This window comes from Peromyscus maniculatus, chromosome 3 (genome assembly GCF_049852395.1).
Source record: "Peromyscus maniculatus bairdii isolate BWxNUB_F1_BW_parent chromosome 3, HU_Pman_BW_mat_3.1, whole genome shotgun sequence".
Taxonomy (NCBI): Eukaryota; Metazoa; Chordata; class Mammalia; order Rodentia; family Cricetidae; genus Peromyscus; species Peromyscus maniculatus.
This window is the reverse complement of record NC_134854.1, coordinates 151,991,282-152,011,418: the sequence shown is the minus strand read 5'-3', so window position 1 is coordinate 152,011,418 and position 20,137 is coordinate 151,991,282. Positions and strand designations below refer to the sequence as shown.

General features: G+C 38.8%; 1 protein-coding gene across 4 annotated transcripts; it reads left to right on the top strand.

Moving 5' to 3' along the window:
* Positions 1-3,174: 3,174 nt before the first annotated feature.
* Positions 3,175-18,223, top strand: Clec7a (C-type lectin domain containing 7A). Of its 4 annotated transcripts, XM_006996393.4 has the most exons (6): positions 3,175-3,405; positions 5,599-5,697; positions 6,666-6,800; positions 8,030-8,181; positions 12,010-12,128; positions 15,027-18,220. In XM_006996393.4, the coding sequence occupies exons 1-6, from the start codon at positions 3,303-3,305 to the stop codon at positions 15,151-15,153; spliced, it is 735 nt and encodes a 244-aa protein (XP_006996455.1). In that variant the 5' UTR covers positions 3,175-3,302; the 3' UTR covers positions 15,154-18,220. The 4 variants fall into 4 exon arrangements, with proteins under 4 accessions (XP_006996455.1, XP_015845215.1, XP_015845216.1 ...); XM_015989729.3 differs by lacking the exon at positions 12,010-12,128 and having other exon boundaries at positions 15,027-18,223; XM_015989728.3 differs by lacking the exon at positions 6,666-6,800 and having other exon boundaries at positions 3,176-3,405.
* Positions 18,224-20,137: the final 1,914 nt, after the last annotated feature.

Sequence of the window (20,137 nt, the reverse complement as noted above, 5' to 3'; positions counted from 1 at the left end):
GAGCTTGGTCCTACTTCAACTTGACGTGCCATGCTTGCATAAACCCATGGGGGAGGGAGGCATGGGGCACTGGGAGGAGGGAGGGCAAACTTGTCAGTATGTAAAATAAATGAAAAAAATGTTATTTAAATTTAAAAAATGAGAAAAAATTAAATCAAATGCTTCTTCCTTGAAAATACTAGTCAGCATTTGCTCTTCACTTCCTCCTACCTTCCCCAGGCAATTTAGAGACACCCAGTTGTGGGACAGAAGGTGGAATTGTTGACAGTTCAGAGTGATGACTTCCAGGAGAAGCATGGTTGATTCCCTGTCTGGCTCCAGACACTGTGCTGGGTGTTGAACTCAGAAGACCAGAAGACGTGGAAAGACAGAGTGCTCTTCCTTTTCAGGGTTAGAGATTGAAACACACGATGGCATTAGTGGTACCAGACAATGGAGTTTAGGCTGTAACAGAGGAGATTATAGGTTTTTGCTTTTGAAACAGTATCATTTATTTTTATAGCAGGTATAGATAGGTGAGGTTTTTAAAAGTGTCTCTCATTGTGTAGCCCAGGCTGCTTGAAATTGCAATCCTCTCACCTCAGCCTCTCATGTGCTGAGGTTACAAGCACGTGACACCAAGTCCAGGTTAGTGGTGGTTTCTATCCTGAGAGAAGCAGGAAGGGTAACAAGTGAGAATAAAGTATAATGACACATATGGATGGAAATGTCATGACGCCTATGGTTTGCATGCTAACCTAAACATGAGAAAAAAAAGAATAATCAGCTGATGAATAATAATTATTATTAATATTTTAAAGTATCTTTTCTTTGACATTCATAGACACATATGTGTATAAATGTTTATACATCGAATCAACATGTATTTGCTGAAAATATGTGATGAATAAAAACTCTCAATTTCCTAGGAAATATCACTGTGAATAACATGGGTAAGAGTCTTAACTCTTAGAAGCAGTTTTTAATTTTTTTGTTGTTTGATACTTTCATATATTTATATGATGAAATTTGGTTATTTTCATGCCCCATATTCCTCTCTCACCACCCCCTCTCTCACATGAGCCCATTTTCTCAACAACTTTCTCATGCATTCATGTCTTCTTCTCATGTATGACCCACCAAGTTTAATTAATTAGTGAGTACGGAAGGGAACTTGGCAGGGACTATTGACTTGCATCCTCTTTTCTGTGTTTTAATGAAAAATAAGGATGTTCCTTTTATCTAGACACTGAAAGAGGATCTCCTCCTCCTTTTCTCTCACATGAAGATCTCATGGCCTGTGTCATGGGTGATCTTCCTCTTTTTGTTGTTTTTTCAAATGTCAACATGCCTTATCTTGGGGTAGAATGTCCGACATCTCATCACATTGCTTCCCAAAGATTGCATTATGAATTGAATGACTAATGGATATTGAGAATAGATACACAAGACCCCTATAAATGTCCATGAACAGTCAGTAAGACTTTTGTGACAGACCAGGAAAGAGGCAGAATCTCACTTAGTTACCTTCCACTGAATGCTCTATCATCTCCATCCTTGTTAGACCTTGAGAAGTACATACTTATTATCATATAATGGCTGCTCCTAACTTCACCAATATACCTGGCGGACTCACCATGACTTCCAAGTAACTTTGGGCTTTATTCCTAAGGCCCAATAGTTTGAGGTACCTACACAAGCAAGCCTGATTGTGGTAGTGCTACTACTAACTTCTTAAGTCAGAGCTGAGTTTGTTGTCTCGTGATCAGGAAGAATGATGAGTGTTTGAGATCCTGTCTTAAAACACAAAACAAAGCAAAAAACCAACTTGGCAGTCGGTGGTAGGTGAATCCACTCTTACAGCAGTTATATTTGGAATTCGTAATACATTATCTTTTCTCTGACTTTGGTGTAATAAGTCCACTGCCCTGAACAGTTTCCTCAAGAGCAAACATTCAGAGCCATCATCCTTGCTCTCCCTCATGCTCTCTGAGAGTTGGAGGTGCATGCATTACTTCAAGGTGTGCCGCTGTCGCATGTCATAAAGATGAGAAGTTTCTTGGTTTAACGAGTGTTAATAGCGAAGCCCTGATGAAGACTCACTTTGACTACCCCTTCGTCACCACAGCTTCTTTTCATTAGCACATTTCAGCCTTGGAAAGTCTTCCAATTTTGTTTTGTAGACTCTGACTTCAGCTCACATTGGACCTTCTTCCCCATTGCAATAGTAATCCTCAAATTAAACCTGTCCTCATTACGTTGGTGTCCTCCTTGTTGACCTACAGCAGTAATCAAATGATGGAGATCAAACAATTTCCAAACTGTACCGATTTGATCACTTTGGGTTAACCTGTGAATTGGAAGAGAGAAAGAGACATTTCCAGACACTTAGCTTTATGCTTCAGTCTTAGACTGTCCCTAAACTAGTACTTGCATTGTGTGAGTCCAGAAGAACAAAGCCAGTGCAGCAGAAAGCAATTCTAAACCTTAAAGACAGAGGCGACTTTGTTCCAGTTCCTTGTTCTAGCTTTAACATTTCCATTGTCTGGGTATCCATGTCTTTTTCTCCTGATTTGAAGATAGTAGAACTAACACATGCTTGCCTAGAATTATTAGAGCTCCGAGATTAAATGAGAAAGCCTGTGTGCTGTGTAGTACCTAAGGCAGAGTAACTACCAATAAATACTTACTCCTATATATTTTCAATCCATGACAAGCTTCAGACAGAATTGTTTGTTGTCTGTTGCTGGAGTAAAGTGCTTTTGATACTTCCTGTGGTTTCCTCCATTAGTGAAAGAGTTTCTTTGTGGATAACCTTTCTGCAAGCATTGCCAGCTCCTCCAACTGTGAAGCATTTAATATGTATTTATGAAATGTTTGCATACAGATGTGTGCATGCAAGCAGAATTCTAACAAGCCAATGGTGAACACAAGATACCAAAACTGCTTAACAGTTTACATAGGCCACACCAATTAATCATAACAACTCACGGAGAGTGCAACTAAAGCCTCTTAAGACATCAATCTATGTATCAGTCATGGAACTGATCTCCAACAACAACCATGTGCTATACAACATTTCTTCTTTCTTCAGAATTTACAGCCTCAAAAACAGGATCTAGAGGCAAAAAAAAAAAAAATGGGAAATTACTCCAATGTGGTTTTTATTTCCTGCTTTGCGTACTGGCTAGACTACTTAAGCTGAGCTCCATAAACCTCAGCAAAGAGCTGTTCCAGAGTTTGGTTTAGAGAGCCTTACCCTGGCAGTTATTTCTTTGCAAGGAACATTCAAGTTCTCTGCCAAACCAAGGCCCTCTGAAACAATGGAATATCATTCTCATCTAGAGAATCTGGATGAAGATGGATATACTCAACTAGACTTCAGGACTCAAGGCATCCACAAAAGACCTGTAGGATCAGAGAAAGGTAATCATTTTCTTTCTACTTATAGAACCTTCATTTTCATCAACAAAAGTAGAGACCTGGAGAGTCTGTTGATTTGTAGAACTTCCTACTGGAATATATATTGGTATATAGTTTTAAAGGCTGCTGGAAGTCATCACAGATCCCTTGGATATCTATCAAATTTCTTTTCCTGGAAACTACTCAACAACCTTCATAGACTGCTTTTGATGTGTAGCAGGAAACAGAACTACTCTGCTCTATAGTCACAGATGCTTTATCTGGGAGGCTGGTAACAAATGAGTGGTAGACAAAAATGAACGAATTTTAGTGAGTTGCTTCTTGCTTGTCTCATAGTAAGTTGTAAGTTGACTAAGAAACTTGAAATAGTGTAAATGAACCTATACAATATTACAATATATAGTGCCAAAGGGTTGGGAGATGAAATCATAACGGATTGCATGGTAAATAAAAATGAATACATCTTCGGTTAAACCCAAAGAGTAGCCAGGAGTCACAGAGTTTTAAACCCCAAGTCTGATAAACTTTTGTGAGGAGAGACTAATTTGAATTTTTAAAAACTAGTTGGTGGTATATCAGTGACAGAAAACATATGCTAGATAAAAAGTGTTCCATTAGCAGGAGATAGATCTTAAAATGGAAACAGTACAAAATATACAGGATGTTAAAGGCTCTCTCTCCTCATGGGGTGAGTGTTTTACTCTCTTTCTGAGTCTCCTATTGGGCATCTCTGCTATGGGATGGTCTGTATGTCAAATGTATTCTTCTGATTGGTCAATAAATTAAACACTGATTGACCAGTGGCCAGGCAGGAAGTATAGGTGGGACTAACAGAGAGGAGAATTGAGAGAACAGGAAGGTGGAAGAAGACACTGCCAGCCACCGCCATGACAAGCAGCATGTGAAGATGCCAGTAAGCTACAAGCCACGTGGCAAGGTATAGATTTATAGAAATGGATTAATTTGAGATATAAGAATAGTTAACAAGAAGCCTGAGCCATTAGGCCAAACAGTTTAAATAATATAAGCGTCTGTGTGTTTATTTTATAAGTGGGCTAAGGGACTGCTGGGGCTTGGTGGGACCCAGCGATAAAACTCTCCAGCTACACATCTCTGTTACTTGGGCTTCTGCTGTTGGTGTGGTAAGCTTAATACAAAATCAGATTACTGTTATCATTAAGGAAGCAATGATTCACAGGTTCTGACATCACAATTTGCTTTCTTCTGCTTTTTGGTGTTCACATTATGCAATTATTTTCCTCTCATAACCACTTACACAATTCCTTTCTTGTGCAATTTGCTTGGAAAGTGATAGAAAATTTGAGTGAAGGACGGGTCAAGGCTTATGTGCTCACAATTGCTGCAAAGGGTGCTTCTGTGCATTTTAGATCACTTACTTCCAACAATAGTATTTTAAGTTGTTATTGATCTGGTTTCACTAATATAAACAAAAAAATAGAAAGAAGGGAAAATAATTTGTCCAAATAGTGTACCAAATAAATGACATAAAAAAGCTACCCTTAATAGTTGGTTCTATTTCTCCTACAAAAAGCTGTTCACTCCATGAACAAGTAGGATTTCAGGGAATGAATAACATCCAGAACTATAGAATAACATGTAAACCTGAATTTAAGGAGTGTACAGTAAGAACGCATAGCCTGATATCACAGAGTTTTAAATCCCAGATCTAATATACTTTAGTAGGAAGAGATTAATTTGAATTTTTTTTTTTTTAGTTTTTCAAGGCAGGGTTTCTCTGTGTAGCTTTGGTGCCAGTCCTGGATCTCATTCTGTTGACCAGGCTGGCTGTGAATTCACAGAGATCTGCCTGGCTCTGCCTCCTGATTGCTGGGATTACAGGCATGTGCCACCACCACCTAGCTTTAATTTGAATTTTTAAAAACTAGTTGCTGGTATACCAGTGATGGAAAACATACGCTAGATGAAAATATCCCATTAGCAGGAGATAGATCTTAAAATAGAAACAGTATATGATATACAGGATGCTAAAAGATGATAACACAACTGAAGAAGAGACACCCTGAAGCTGGGGAACAATGGAGACTCATACTACAAGACTAGACTCTAGTGGCTGGTGATCCCTTTAGAACTATCCCCATTTCAGTGTGCTATTAAAAGCAATTAAAAGGCTCCACAGACTCTCCTTATTTTCTTTCTCATCTCTTTGGCTTTTAGGAAGTCAGGTTCCATCTCCTCCTTGGCGTCTCATTGTGACGGCTTTGGGAATCCTGTGCTTGGTCGCAATAGTGGTTGCCACAGTCCTGGGTGTCCTAGGTGAGTATGGATGAAGGAGAATAATGCCAGTCACAGACAATTAATCTGTACACTAATCCCATTGAGTTCCTACTATTAATTTCCATTTCACTTATAGGGGAATGGAGAGAATGGAAGATTGACTATTCCATCATTTTAAATTAGTGGTGGGATCATGAGTAGAAATGTAGATAATCTGCTTAATAAAACACATATTCTTAGCTATATTGCTCTACTACTCCACATGGATAGCTTAATTTTTTTAAAGAGGAATTTAAAGGATAAGTTAGTGGAGGAGAACTTACAGAACTGGAGAAGGAAACACAATATGCTGTTATCTTCCCTTGGACACAGCTATATTAAAGGAGTTGTGTGTAATTTTGTGAGCCTTGTGATTCTTGGAAATTATCTTACACACGATCTTAATAAAAAGTATCTTGACTCTATCAATTATTGCCTGAGGCACTTAAAAAGCACTAAGCAAATTATTTTGTGAAGGATGAATAGATCTCTTTAGGTTTCTATGTCTCTTGAATCCTGTGTCAATACAGTTGTATGATACCTTCAGAGAGTCTTAATTGCTCATAATTAGTCAAATGATCATTTAGTACAAAAATATTCTATGCATTACATGATGGGTAATTCACAAAGAGCTGCCCTTTTTAAATAATAGAAGAAAGCAAGTGGAGTATTATTGTCATTGAATTATTATTATTTCAAGTCTTTTATAATTGCAGTTAGATCTATGTTATTTCCTTCTTGCTACCTTCTTCATAGAAGTTACTTATTCCTTTCCATATATTTGATGGGTTGTCAATGTATCAACTATTAGACTCTGTCTTTATATCAGTAATGTATCATTGATTTATCATTAATAATAGATAATCCCTATGAGATTTCATAAAATATGGGTGCTGGAATTTCAATTTTCAAACACAGCAGAATGACTTTCTTTTTTCTGTCACTATTATTGTTTGTGAAATATGAAGCATTTTGGAGATTCAATTCAGGGAGAAATCCAGAGGAGAAAGAAAACTTCCCGTCAAGAAATAAAGAGAACCACAAACCCACAAAATCATCTTTAGATGAGAAGGTGGCTCCCTCCAAGGCATCCCAGACTACAGGCAAGGGCAGAACTAATGGAGCAATGGAATCCTGGATTCCAGAGGTTCATTTCCTGGTGCTGAGGCTTGGGGTGGGGAATATGTTTACATCTAATAACAGTATATTCCAAGCAAACACGCCTAACAATATTTCCTTAGCATAACACATCCTGTCAGACACCTGATAAAATGATATCACAAGTCTACAGCCCTTTCAAAAAGGATCAGTAACTGCTTTTATCTCTGGCTGTGTGTCAAGACCTACCGGATATGATTTAACTTTATGCAAAGGAAAAGGCAGTGTCTGTAGGGAACTGGTATTTTTACAGTGATATTGTTAGAATAAGATATACGTAAGGGAAAAAGAATGTCAGGGGAAAAGTAAGGAAGGGACACTGAAGACAAGAGTGTAAACACTAATAAGAACATGCAGAAGAAAGGGACCTGAGGCATACATCCCTGAAAGCTCTGGTCAAATGCATTCAATCATAACATTTAACTGATTTTGTAACAATTTTTCTATACTCTGCCTGTGTTTCTGATTGGATCATAGTTGACTGACAATATTTTCCCTTCAGTATTCCATCTCTGGACTTACCTACCCACTGTTTTTAGCTAATGAAACAAAAAAGAGTCTTTGAAATACAAACAATTACATTTATGTTCTCCATAAGATGAATTAAGTGAGCTGAAGCTACTGTGTGTAGCAATTGATTTTGAGTGTGTTTGCTTTAGGGAAGCGCAGTAGAGAAAATGAGTCTGGGGACTAAATTTGAAATAATGGAAGAGATAACTAGTTGCCTATTTAAACACTGTAATTACTCAACTGATTTTAAACTTAAATTTTTTTATGTGTATGAGTGTTTTGCTTGCATGTATGTCTGTGTACCACTTGAATGCCTGGTATCATCAGAGGCCAGAAGAGTGTCAGATCTCCTGGAACTGAAGTTGTAAATGGTTATCAACTGTCATGGGGGTGCTAGGAATCAAACTCAAGTCCTCTGAAAGAGCAGCCAATGTTCTTAACCACTGAACCAACACGTCAGCCCCTAATTTTAATTATTTTTTAGTGAACAAAGGGATTTTAATATATTGTGTAAAAATATTCTCTAATTTGAGTCAGAAATGAAATATGTGTTAATGAAATATATGCTAATGAAAACTCATTATCAGGTATTTGCGAAACTGCACTAAATAATTAGAATTAGTTGGTATACTGTGGACTTCATGATGTTATCTTTTCTTTCCAGGACTTTCTTCTGGGCCTTGCCCCCCTAATTGGATCATACATGAGAAGAGCTGTTATCTATTTAAGATGTCAATAGATTCCTGGGCCGGAAGTAAGAGACACTGCTCCCAGCTAGGTGCTCATCTACTGAAGATAGACAACTCAAAAGAATTTGTAAGCACAAACTTCTGCTATAATTACCTGTGGTGAACATAGGTTCAGCAGAGCAAGGAGATTCTTGGACTAACAATGTTAACATCAATGTTCTATGTAACTACAAAATTATGCAATAGACATGTAAAGTATATAATATATTATTTTATTTTTAATTAATTAATTTGAAAGGGGATCAAATTTTACTTTAAAATAAACAACTTGACCTGAGTTTGGTTCCCAGAGTTCATATAATGGAAGGGGAAAAAAGACTTCCACAAATTGCCCTCTGACCTCCATATGAGCCCTGTGGCACCACACAACACAAATGCACAAAACAAATAAGTAAACATAAAAATGTTAAAACAAATAAGTTAAAACAAACTTTATGATTGTTTGAATATAGTGGTAAGGGCCCTTAATTTTTGTATATTTGTACTTCAATTTTCAAAGTTGAAGTACAGGAGAAAAATTGTCCACTTGTCATTTTAATTATCAAGAAAAAAATCCTACATTTATGAATTGTTTGTTCTTTGCAGAATACTAAGAAAGGCGAAGAGATGATTTTTTGTTTGTTTGTTTTTTAATTTGGAGACATGGTTTCCGTCTTAGTCCAGACAGACCTAGAACTCACTTGTGGCCAAGATTGAACTCAAATTCCTTCTAAGTGGCAAAGAGGTTTAAAAACTAACCATTCTATATGTAGTTGAAAGAGAAACAACATTTGTTAATAGTTGAACATCATATATTAATAACAGATAACCTGAGAGTTGAGAGGTGTTCTCATTAACAAGAAATTTTGTAGGAACAGGAGAAAACTTACCATCCATGTTCATGCAAGAGTTTGATTCAAATGATCTGTGAGAAGGTAGCAATGGAAAGCATTCCACAATATAGTCCTAATCTGTACACTCTATCTTCACTACTCCATTTTATTGGTCTGTAATGCTATACGCAATAGCTGTAGCTCTTGTTAAAGTTAACAAAAGCAAGAATATAGTCAAGGATGAAAATCATATTAGAAACCAACAAGGCTTCTGATACAAACCTGTAATTGGCAAAGTATCATCTAATTTTTTTGTAACCAATTCAAGTCTTCATTGAAACCTGGATTAGTTATTCATAAAACATGCACTGCAGTTCTGGGGATGCAGATTTGTGGTAGAGTGCTTACCTGGCACCTGCCAGGCTCTGGGTCTCACCCTCAGCATTGCGTTTCTTGGCAAATCTAGTATGAGTTTATATTTGCCACTTGTGCAAAAACTAATGGCTCATTTCCCATGAAACTGCCAGGGAGCTGGACCTCACTGGATTTTGTAAGGTTTGTTGAATGGGGCAGAATATTAACATAATAAGCCTGTTTTGCCCCTTTGGCTTGTATGAGCTGTGTGTGTGTGTGTGTGTGTGTGTGTGTGTGTGTGTGTGTGTGTGTGTGTGTTATGTGTATATGTGTGTGCATATGTGTGTATGTATGCATGTAACACAAATCTTAAAAGGTCTTAAAAATAAAAAACCCAGGCCAGGCAGCGGTGGCAGATGCCTTTAATCCCAGCACTCGGGAGGCAGAGGCAGGCGGATCTCTGTGAGTTCGAGGCCAGCCTGGTCTACAGAGTGAGTTCCAGGACAGGCTCCAAAACTACACAGAGAAACCCTGTCTCGAAAAACATACATGCATACATACATACATACATACATACATAAACAAACAAACAAACAGAGCCACGGCCAATCTCACCTCACCAACTCCTCAGCTGATCTTCTGACTGAGAGCCTCTGAGTCCTCACCCAGAAGGGTCTTAGCTGAACTGCTTAAAAGCTTCTAGTTCTTGGTTCTCACGCCTTATATACCTTTCTGCTTCCTGCCATGATTTACTGGGATTAAAAGTGTGTATCCTTTCCAAACAAAGACATGAAATCTCAAGTACTGGGATTAAAGGTGTGTGCTTCCACTGACTGGCCTCTATGTCTAATCTAGTGGCTGTTCTGTCCTCTGACCCTAATAAGTTTTATTAAGGTACACAATATATTGGGGGACACAATATATCACCACATATGCAAAGCATTTGTGTACATATGTGTTTGTATTGGCATGTGGTGTGTGTGTGTGTGTGTGTGTGTGTGTGTGTGTGTGTGTGTGTGTGTGCATATGTGTGTATGTGCTGCAAGCCACAGGAAAATGTAGTGAAATTTAGCTACTTGGTGAAAAAAAGCTACTACTTGGAAAAGTCAAGGACTTCTCCAAAAGTCAAGCCATGGCTTAAGTCTTGGTGATATTTTAGCTTTTGTATATATATATTAGCTGGTTCCTACAGTGATTTTCTTATAATGCTATGCTTGCTTCCAAGAACTCCTAACAGTGTATTTATCTAAAATATCTATCAAGCATCCAAGGCCAAATGAAACAACACCTGTCTCCTAGGTCAGGAAAACAGCTTTATTTCTTGTGCAGTTTAGGGTGAGACCCTCCTTCCTTACAGTCTTACTAATAGAGTCCTAATTTCTTACCTAACCACTTCTAGAAATGTAGATGGAGCACATAAATTCTCTTCTTGACTAACTGATCATTAGCACTCATTTGGGTTGTAAAAGAAAGCCTAACAGCCACAGCCTGAGGAAAATTCTTACCTGCCTTTATGACCCTTGTAAGAATTCAAGCCTGGTGATCTTGCTCTGCCAGAGGATTGATGTGGTTTGGGTTTATAACTGAACACCTCAGAGACTGAGGGGATCTGAGGTATAAGGAGAATGAAGAGAGAATATTGACGATTTTAACTGGAGAGGATTTTTGACTAGAGAACTGGAGGACAGGATGGAAGATGAGGAAGAGCCAGACACAAAAGTACTAGATGGGTAAGAAACAGATGAGAAGGACCTAGATGAGGCAGAATTAAGATGAGAAAATTAAGATAGAATGTAGAGGGGACAACAGATAAAGTTAGAGACAAATCAGGCAAGAAAGGAACTAGGCTTGAGTACAGCACTGTAGTTGTGTAGATAGGATTTTATCCCAGAGAAATAAAGTAGACGGACAAAGAGCTTGGTGTACTTAGATTTATTTCCCGAAAATAAATCTCCCTGTTTGTAGTTTCTCTTCTGAGCCCCCAGGAAGTATATTATTAAGGCTGGTCCTTTAATAATATTCAAGATGTATGTATGCCCATGCATGTGTGTGCATATTTGTTTGTGTGAGTATGTGGTGGTGGTGGTGGTGGTGGTGGTGGTGGTGGTGGTGGTGGTGGTGGTGGTGGTGGTGGTGGTGTGTACTGAACCTGGAGAGCTAGGCTCACAACCAGTTAGCCTCAGAATTCTCCTGTCTTCATCCCCTACAGTACAAGGATTCACAGCATGCATAGATACACCTGATTTTTATGTGGATATTGGGAATTCAAACCCAGGTCCTTGTGTGTTTTCAGCAAACACTCTTACCCACTGGACCATCTCCTTGGCCCATTTTTTTTGGGGGGTAGGTGTTTTGAGACAGGGTTTCTCTGTAGCTTTGGAGCCTATCCTGGAACTCACTCTGTAGACCAGGGGGGCCTCGAACTCACAGAGATCCACCTGGCTCTGCTTCCCGAGTGCTGCGATTAAAGGAGTGCAAGACCACCACCCAACCTTGGCCCAGATTCTCTACTAACATTATGAATCTATTCTTGATGGGAAAATTGACAGTGGTGCTAACATGAGAAAGTATAATGCTCTAGACATTCAATGATATTCAAAGACTGACAGTCCTCTCTAGATTGTCGTCTTACATTACATCCTTCTTTAAAGGGATTCATTGTCTCTGAATGCCTATAGCATTGTCTTGGATTCCCCCTGATGTGTGTGTGTGTTTTTGTTTCACTGCAGGAGTTCATTGAAAGCCAAACGTCTTCTCAACGTATGAATTCATTTTGGATAGGCCTTTCCCGTAGACAGACTGAAGGGCCGTGGCTCTGGGAGGATGGCTCACAATTCATTCCCAACTTGTAAGTTCCTATAGAGGCACATTGAAGTCTGCCAGGCAATCAAGACCCTACTTGCCTGGTCACACATGAGGAAAAGGACAAGTCTTGGTGGAGGGGCAGGGAAAAAGGGAGAGAGGAATGGAAAGAAAGGGGTAGAAGAAGGTGGTAGGGGATGGTCACCTGGTGCTGCCAACTCAGGAGTTCCCTTGAATTTGGTTCAGGTGAAAAAAGGTGCTGCTGTTGACTGCAGCCTTGTGACTAAGAGCATTCATGGGCTTTGAAGTCACACCTCACTCTGAGGTAATGACTAACTTACTCACCAGACATGTGACATTAGACAAATCTGTGTACTTCTTTGAGTGCCGCTTTCTTTATCCAAAACTGGGGATGGAAAGAGTAGCTCTCCCTTAGAATGGTGACATAAAGGGCGTAAAAGTAAAATCATTAGCATAAGTGTTTTTCACACTGCCAGTGTGAAATGACATATCTTGTGATGTAATTTTAAACATATCTTACTTATATTTGTATTATTACAAATAGTTCCTCCTTGTGTACTGGTCTTTGCAATTTCTATTCATCTTTATCTTTTTCTTAATATTTGTAAATATTAAAATATAGCCCCTTCCAATGTATATGCATGTATTTTCCCATTAATATTAGTATATATTTAATTCAACTTAATTAATTTTTTAAAAAGATATTTTGATTTTACTGATGTCCCCTTTTCTCTTTTATCACTTCTTTGGTTAATGTCAATTCTCATATTTATTATTGCCTTCCATCTAATTTTTTGTGGCAAATTGAATTCTCTAATTTCTTATATAGGATGTTTAACTCCTTATCTCCAGTCTTCCTTTTGTTTTGTGGTCATTTGGTTCAGAATGCTTTCTGATTTCCATTGTTAGTTGTTCTTTGATCCATGAGTTACTTAGAAATAAATGTCTCAATTTACAAACGTATCTGTGCTTCTAACATTCTTACTTGTCCTTTAGACTTCAGGCTTAGTTCCTCTGTGATAGGAGAACAAAATTCATGTGACGGCAATTTCCTCTTCCAGGGCAGGGATTTGTATTGGAAACACCCACATGGGTCCTCCTATATTTCTTTAAGACTTTCACTTGACATTTTGAAGACTTATTAATACGCATATGTAGACTAAAATCGTTGCATTTCCTTCCTATTAGGTATCACCTTCCTTCTCTGCCTTCTTTTTTTCTTCCTCCCTTCCTCCCTCCCTCCCTTCTTCTTTGCTTCTTCCTCCTTTCCCTCCCCCTCTCTCTTTTCTTCTTTCTTTATATCTTCTTATTGTACTGATTTTTTATGTTTATTTCTCATAATTTTCCAGCTTACTTGTTTTCTGTCACTTGTAGCTCACTTTAAATTTTGTTGTCTATAATTTAGCTTAGTTCTTTTACAAATCAACTCCTGTCACCAATTTGCAAGTCCTCTTTTGCTTATAATATCCTCAGTGCTATCTATTAACTCCTAGAATCCACAGTTGTTTTAAGGTCTGTATGTGGTGGTATTGTGTTCCCCAAAATATTGTGCACCCTAATAAACTTATCTGGGGTCAGAGACAGAACAGCCACTAGATACAAAGGCTAGAAAATGGTGGTACTCACACCTTTAATCCTAGCACTCCAGAGGTAGAAATCCCTCTGGATCTCTGTGAGTTCAAGGCCACATTGAAAATGGCCATGCATGGTGACACACGCCTTTAATCCCAGGGAGTGGTGGTAGAAAGCAGAAAGGTATATAAGGTGTGAGGACCAGAAACTAGAAGCATTTGGCCTGGTTAAGCATTTGGCTGGTTAAGCTTTTAGGTTTTGAGCAGCACAGTTCAGCTGAGAGCCATTCGGAAATGAGGACACAGAGGCTTCCAGTTTGAGGAAACAAGATCAGAAGCTGAGAAGTTGGCCAGGTGAGGTTAGCTGTGGCTTGTTCTGGTTCTCTGATCTTCCAGTTCACCCCAATACCTGGCTCAGGTTTGATTTTATTAATAAGAACTGTTAAGGTTCCTGCTACATCTGTACCTGCTAACTCCACCTGCCTTTGTTTTTCTCCTCTGCTTCATTCACGTTGCTGCCTCTTGAACTGTTTAAATTTTCTTGTATCAATTTGAAGTTCACAGAGTAGCATTTAATCTGCTTCCTGTAGGCATTGGTGAAAATGAAAAGGCCCCCCCCCCCGCCGCCCAGTATCACATCAATAGTGCTCAGCGACCTCACGTCTACTAATTCAAGCCAAATGAATTCATTAATAATCCACAAAACATACTTCTTCCTCTTTTGCAGCATTTATTCATCTTGATTTGTTTTCCAACTGCAACCATGAAATTAGATGATTCTCTGTAAATCACAAAATGGGCTTCACATTTTAAAATGCTACTACTCCTTGGATTCCAGCATGGCAGTAACTTAATCTGTGCCCCTAACCACCTGAATGTCAGGGAAATTTTCGGAAAATACTGGTTAAAATTCTCCTCAAGGCTTGGATCAAGGTGCTTGATCTTAGCCTCCATCATTTCTAGAGCAGGTTTTGTCAGTTTACCAACCCCAGGGTCAAGAGGAGGCAGCCATCCAGGTAAAAAAAAATTCACCAGGTGGTGACTTTTGTACTATGGCCCAATGATGTTCCTTGAGTGTGACTAATTGTCATGGCTCTTTATTTTATGCAACTATTAGTAGTCGCATTTCTTAGGGGAAAATCATTTTTTTACCTTAATTATAAAGACAAGTCTATTACCATTTAAGTATTAATGCAATCTAAATTAAAGATTCCCTTTCTAATAATTTAGATGCCTCAAAACTGTTTTTTTGTTTTTTGTTTTTACCAATGTTCTTAAACATTCTGGCTCCATTAAATGTCTCCCTGGGTCTCTGATTGCTTTAATTGCCTCATTGTATTTTCCTTTAACAGGTTTCAAGTCAGAGATACAGCTTCCCAGGAAAGCTTACTGCACAATTGTGTATGGATTCACGGGTCAGAGGTCTACAATCAAATCTGTAATATTTCCTCATTCAGTATCTGTGAGAAGCAACTGTAAATATAAGGATGGAGATGAAGAAGCGATAAGCATGTGAGACTGTAAGGGTGGGACACACACATACCACCAGCACCACCACCAACAACAAAAACAACAGAACAGGAAAGATGAATATTGAAAATCAGAATTAATACAGAAATGCTAAGAGACCTTGTTAAATTTTAACTTCAACTGAGAACGTGGATGAAGAAGGTGAGACTTCTGTTCTTATCAGCTTCATAAAGAGAGTAGTGTTACCTTCCAGTTAGTAAGCCACTAGATATGGAGTGAGGTCACTAAGAAATACAGAGAATAAGTGAACATGAGGTTCCCAGACCCAAATGGTACAACTACAACAAAACCCCTATATCTGTCAGGGAATATTGCTGTAGATGGGAGGCTGAAGACTATAAGAGCCAGAGGACCAGGATGCCTACTGCTAGTGTCTTCTAGACAGGACAGGGAAGCTGTATCCCCAAAATATCAACAATATAATCCATTAAACAAGACCTGAATGATGACAACTTTAGTTGATATGCCAACATAGATGTAGGCATTTCACAAGGTCTCATTTCCCACTTAAAGAACTACATGTGATCAATGATGCTAAAAGAGGAAGAAGAGCTTTTTCTGGGAACAAGCTTCCTGATTGATGGGTTACTGAACCTGAAGCAGTCAGCACTAAACATGTGCACAGACCAGTAACACTAAATGGACTAGTAGGATATATACATATATATTATGTATCTGTGTATATTAATGTTACTCAGAAATTGTTACTGGAGTGTTCATTGTGTTTGTGTGATTTGTTCAGTATCTAGCAGTACAAAGGCAAAATGTACTTCTAAACTGATAGGTAAAGAAATGAGGGAAGAAACTCTTCACCACAAATAAAGCTGTTAGTTTCATCTACATGATCGTGATTAAAATGATGATCACTGAAAAGCAGTGACCCCAACTTCTTCCTCAACTAGATAACCCAAAAAGTCTTTCCATATTTCTGATAGCAGAACCTGATGTAACATGAAATCATAGAGGTGCTCCACTTACAGAAAGCATTCTCCTTAAGTATTATATTTTGAAAGAGAAATTGGATGTGATAGTGCATATTTAAAAAGCATCCAATTAGGATTAGTGTTTTGGAGCACAGAACATGTTTTGCCTTTTTTATGATGTACTATTTTGCAGTTCACAATTGATTCTTTAGTCGTTTCTTTACAAAAGTGTGATTGGAATTTGACTATGTTTCCTGGTGGGATCTGTCCTGTTAGCTTCTAAGCTAATCCATTCACACCACTCACATTTTCAGTGTGAATTTCCAAGTTGCTGAAGAGCCATTTGTAGCTTCCCCATGCTGATTAATATGTGGGCAGAAATTGTGCTAAGTCCACTGAATCGTTCACTTGAAAATGACTGATTTTATGTAACTTTCACCTCAATTGAAAAACTGCTTATTCAAGTATGTTTGGCCTCTGAATAGCCTGCCTATGTGTAGCAATCACTAACATAATTTGCTTTCTCACCAAAAGGGTTGATTAATTTGATACTACGTGGGGGATATGAATACAAGATATTTCTACATTGGAGCATAAATTTGTGTTCTTGAAGATTTTGAAAAGTCTGAGGAAAACAGTTTTGTGAAGTTTGCATTTATCTTTTAATATTCAAATTTGAATTCTCAAAGTCGGAAAATACTGAAGAGGGGACAGATAAATCTGAGAGAAGAATTATTAATTGGCTCAAATAGTTAGTTAAGCACAGGATGAGATTTAGAGAAGACTTGAATGTTGTGTATGTGCACACATGAGCTCATGTGTGTACATGTGTATGCTCACTTACCTGTGCACACTTGGAGATCAGAAGTTGACATCCGATGTCATCCACTATCACTCCCCACCATCTTCTTTGTTGGGATGTGGTCTTAGTGTCTCCTTATGCCAACTGACCAACCAGTTCCCAGATCCACCTGTCACTCCCTCACCCAGCTCTGGAGTTGCAGATGTGGGCTACTGTAAATGGCTTCTGTGTGAATAGTGAGACTCAAAATCGGATTCTCATGCTTACACAGCATCTACTGAGCCACCTCCTCAGCCTAATATGCAAATATTTTAACTTTAGCTTCCATTTGGCTCTTTCTGGGTACCTAGAATTGGACAGGTAAGTTCGAGAAACTATCATCATCAAAGAAAATAAATCTGGATGCTGAAATCAAGATTTTCTTACTAGGATCAGGCAGTTGAGAAATCCCTCAGTGTGTAGGCAAAGGATCAAGTAGAACCAGAGTTATGATAGAAAGGAATCTGCTCCGGGTGGTCCAGGGTTTACTATTACCTGGCATGCTGACAGACTGTTTACATGAGAACTTACATATTAATGTACCTATGAACAGAAACACACATATTTGTCCAAGGGACAGAGATGGGATAACAGCTGCTAGCTGAATTCAAGTCTGAAAGATGAATTCCAGATAGTTAAATTTGAAGAAACATCTACTGAGGGACTCCTGCATTCATTTGCCTTGGACACCACAATAATTTGGGCAGTTGTCCCTAATCTTGGCTCTATCCCTCTACAATGTGTTTCAAACTTAGCTGAGTAGGTTTGTTAAACTCCTTCAGTGGGTGAGCTAGCTGGGGGCAGTGCTGGAGAGCTCACATTGGTGGTGACCATGAGGGAAAGCTGGCAGGCTGACCAACCCAGCTACCACCCTGACTCAGAACCAGGGCTATGAGTTGGCCCATCCCAACATCCACCTCATCTATGAACTGCTGGAGCATGGAAGGAGCTGGACCTGAAGATCTAAAGCTGCACGATCTCCATGACACAAGGCAACAACAGTATGTCCAAGAGGAGTCCCAGTGAGGGCCCATTACCAAGGGTACAGTAGAAAGCCAGAGGCTTTGAACCAGACCAGTGACGTATTGCAAAGAACACTTACAAGTAAAGATGTATGGTCTAAAAGGTATACTGACTCACTGTGTGTCACACTACAGCTCCCATGATGAGACTTTGGTTTTTGTTTTGTTTTGTTTTGTGTGTGTGTGTGTGTGTGTGTGTGTGTGTGTGTGTGTGTGTGTGTGTGTTTCCCTTAAAATTTATTTTATTTGGCGAGGGGGAGGTTGCAAGGGCAGAGGATGGAGATGAATGGGGTTGGGATGCATAATGTGAAATCCAAAAGAATCTATAATTTTTTTTAATTAAAATACAGTCATGTCATGTCTTGCCATGTCTCTACTAAAAGCTCTCATTGGTTCAGAGTAAAAACAAAATGTAATAGAAAAAATAGCCTCTTTAATTGTCTTTGAGACCTCATATGTTCTAAGTCCCTTCATCCTTTGAGGTATCTCTGGCATCTGCACTTCTCCAGTCAGGTTGCTGGCTTCTCTGTGGTGTCTCAATCCCATCTCAGTCTTTGTGATTTCTCTGTCCTCTTTGAGTGAGCCTCACTGAGATGGCTGCAGAGCCTTCTGTCTTATTTCCCAAGTCTGCACACATATCACCTCTGAAGTAAATGAGGCATCCCTGGTTACTCTATTTCAAATCATCAGCCTTCTTCCATTACCTTCCTTGAGCTCCTTGGTTCTTTATACATTTGCCTCAACATTTACAGTAGTTGAATTTTCCCCATAGGACATAAGCTTTAAAAGAGCCAGGGGCTTTTGTATCCAAAAGACTCTGTACCTACAGCATAGCATGCTTAAAAATAATGGCGTTGTTGTTGAAATACTTAAGGAACATAATACAAAGGTAAAAAATTAGCAAGGATCTACTTGAATAACTGCAACTTGACAAACAGTGCTGGTTACTGCTTTATTGTTTCATGAGAAACACAATTCGCAGAATCTCCTCTTATTTTCCTGCTCTATTTGTAATTTCTCTCCTCCTCTCACACATCCCTCACCCTTGCCTCCCTCTTCCCACTGCTCATTCTCTCCCCCTTCCTTTTTTCCTTCCTTCCTACCCCCCTTCATTTTATTCTTTCTTTCTTTTGCTCTTTCTTTTCTTCTTTCTTCTTTCTACATTTCACAGAGTCTTCCTATAAGCCCAGGCTGACTTTGAACTTGTGACACTCCTTCTCAGCCCCGTGAATGCTGGGGTTACAGATGTGTACTACCATAGCTACTCTGTAATTTTTAACATTCTAGCTTCTTAATACTTCATCTCCTCTGCAGTTCACTGCCTCCTTCAGAATTCTTACTGCCTCCTTCTCTCTAGAGCATTCAAATATTCAACCTGATGCAAAGGGATAGACATATTTTTTTAACCTTTGACTTTTTAACAAGTCATTATTTAATAAAGTGTTCCCATTATTAGTCATCTTAAATTTATAATAATAGGGTGAACAACATACAGCTTGAAATACATGTGAATTCACAATCTGTAGTTTCTGATGGTCTCTTATAGGCTCTGGCTGACTTAACTCTGTTTCAACACTGGTTGGTATTTAGTGTGCTTGTCTTAGGCAGCCATTACCTCTCTCTCTCTCTCTCTCTCTCTCTCTCTCTCTCTCTCTCTCTCTCTCTCTCTCTCTCTCTCACACACACACACACACACACACACACACACACACACATAAAATGTTTACTGGCCTGACATCACTCCTCCCACCATATGATGGCCACAGTACAACCCTCACAGGATGCATCCCTCATCCCATCACTGAATTTGCCAGCACCTTGATCTTGAAACAGAATATGAGAAATTATTTTTTATTGTGTATGCACTATCTGGTTCTCTGTTATTGCCGCACAAAAACCAGACAAATAATAGAATTAAACTAGACTGGTTCAGGAGGAGCTGCTGGACATTGTCTGAGACAATTTTCTCATTTCTTTTGTCTTGACTTAACAAGTGTAGGCACACATTGCTAGTTGTCTTCCCAAAATTGCACAGGGGCTGGTAATGGTGCTGTAAGTTTGGGACTGCTAATATAGCATGGGATTGCTCATGATCACAATGTGTCTGATGTGTTATAAAATGTTAAATCAAGTCCAGATACTGTAAG

Bases quoted from the DNA above. Each gene is read 5' to 3' on its own strand.
- Clec7a (XM_006996393.4), top strand. From the start codon at position 3,303: ATGGAATATCATTCTCATCTAGAGAATCTGGATGAAGATGGATATACT. The intron at 5,698-6,665 runs GTGAGTATGGAT...TGAAATATGAAG, and splicing joins CACAGTCCTGGGTGTCCTAG to CATTTTGGAGATTCAATTCA. The intron at 12,129-15,026 runs GTAAGTTCCTAT...TTCCTTTAACAG, and splicing joins TCACAATTCATTCCCAACTT to GTTTCAAGTCAGAGATACAG.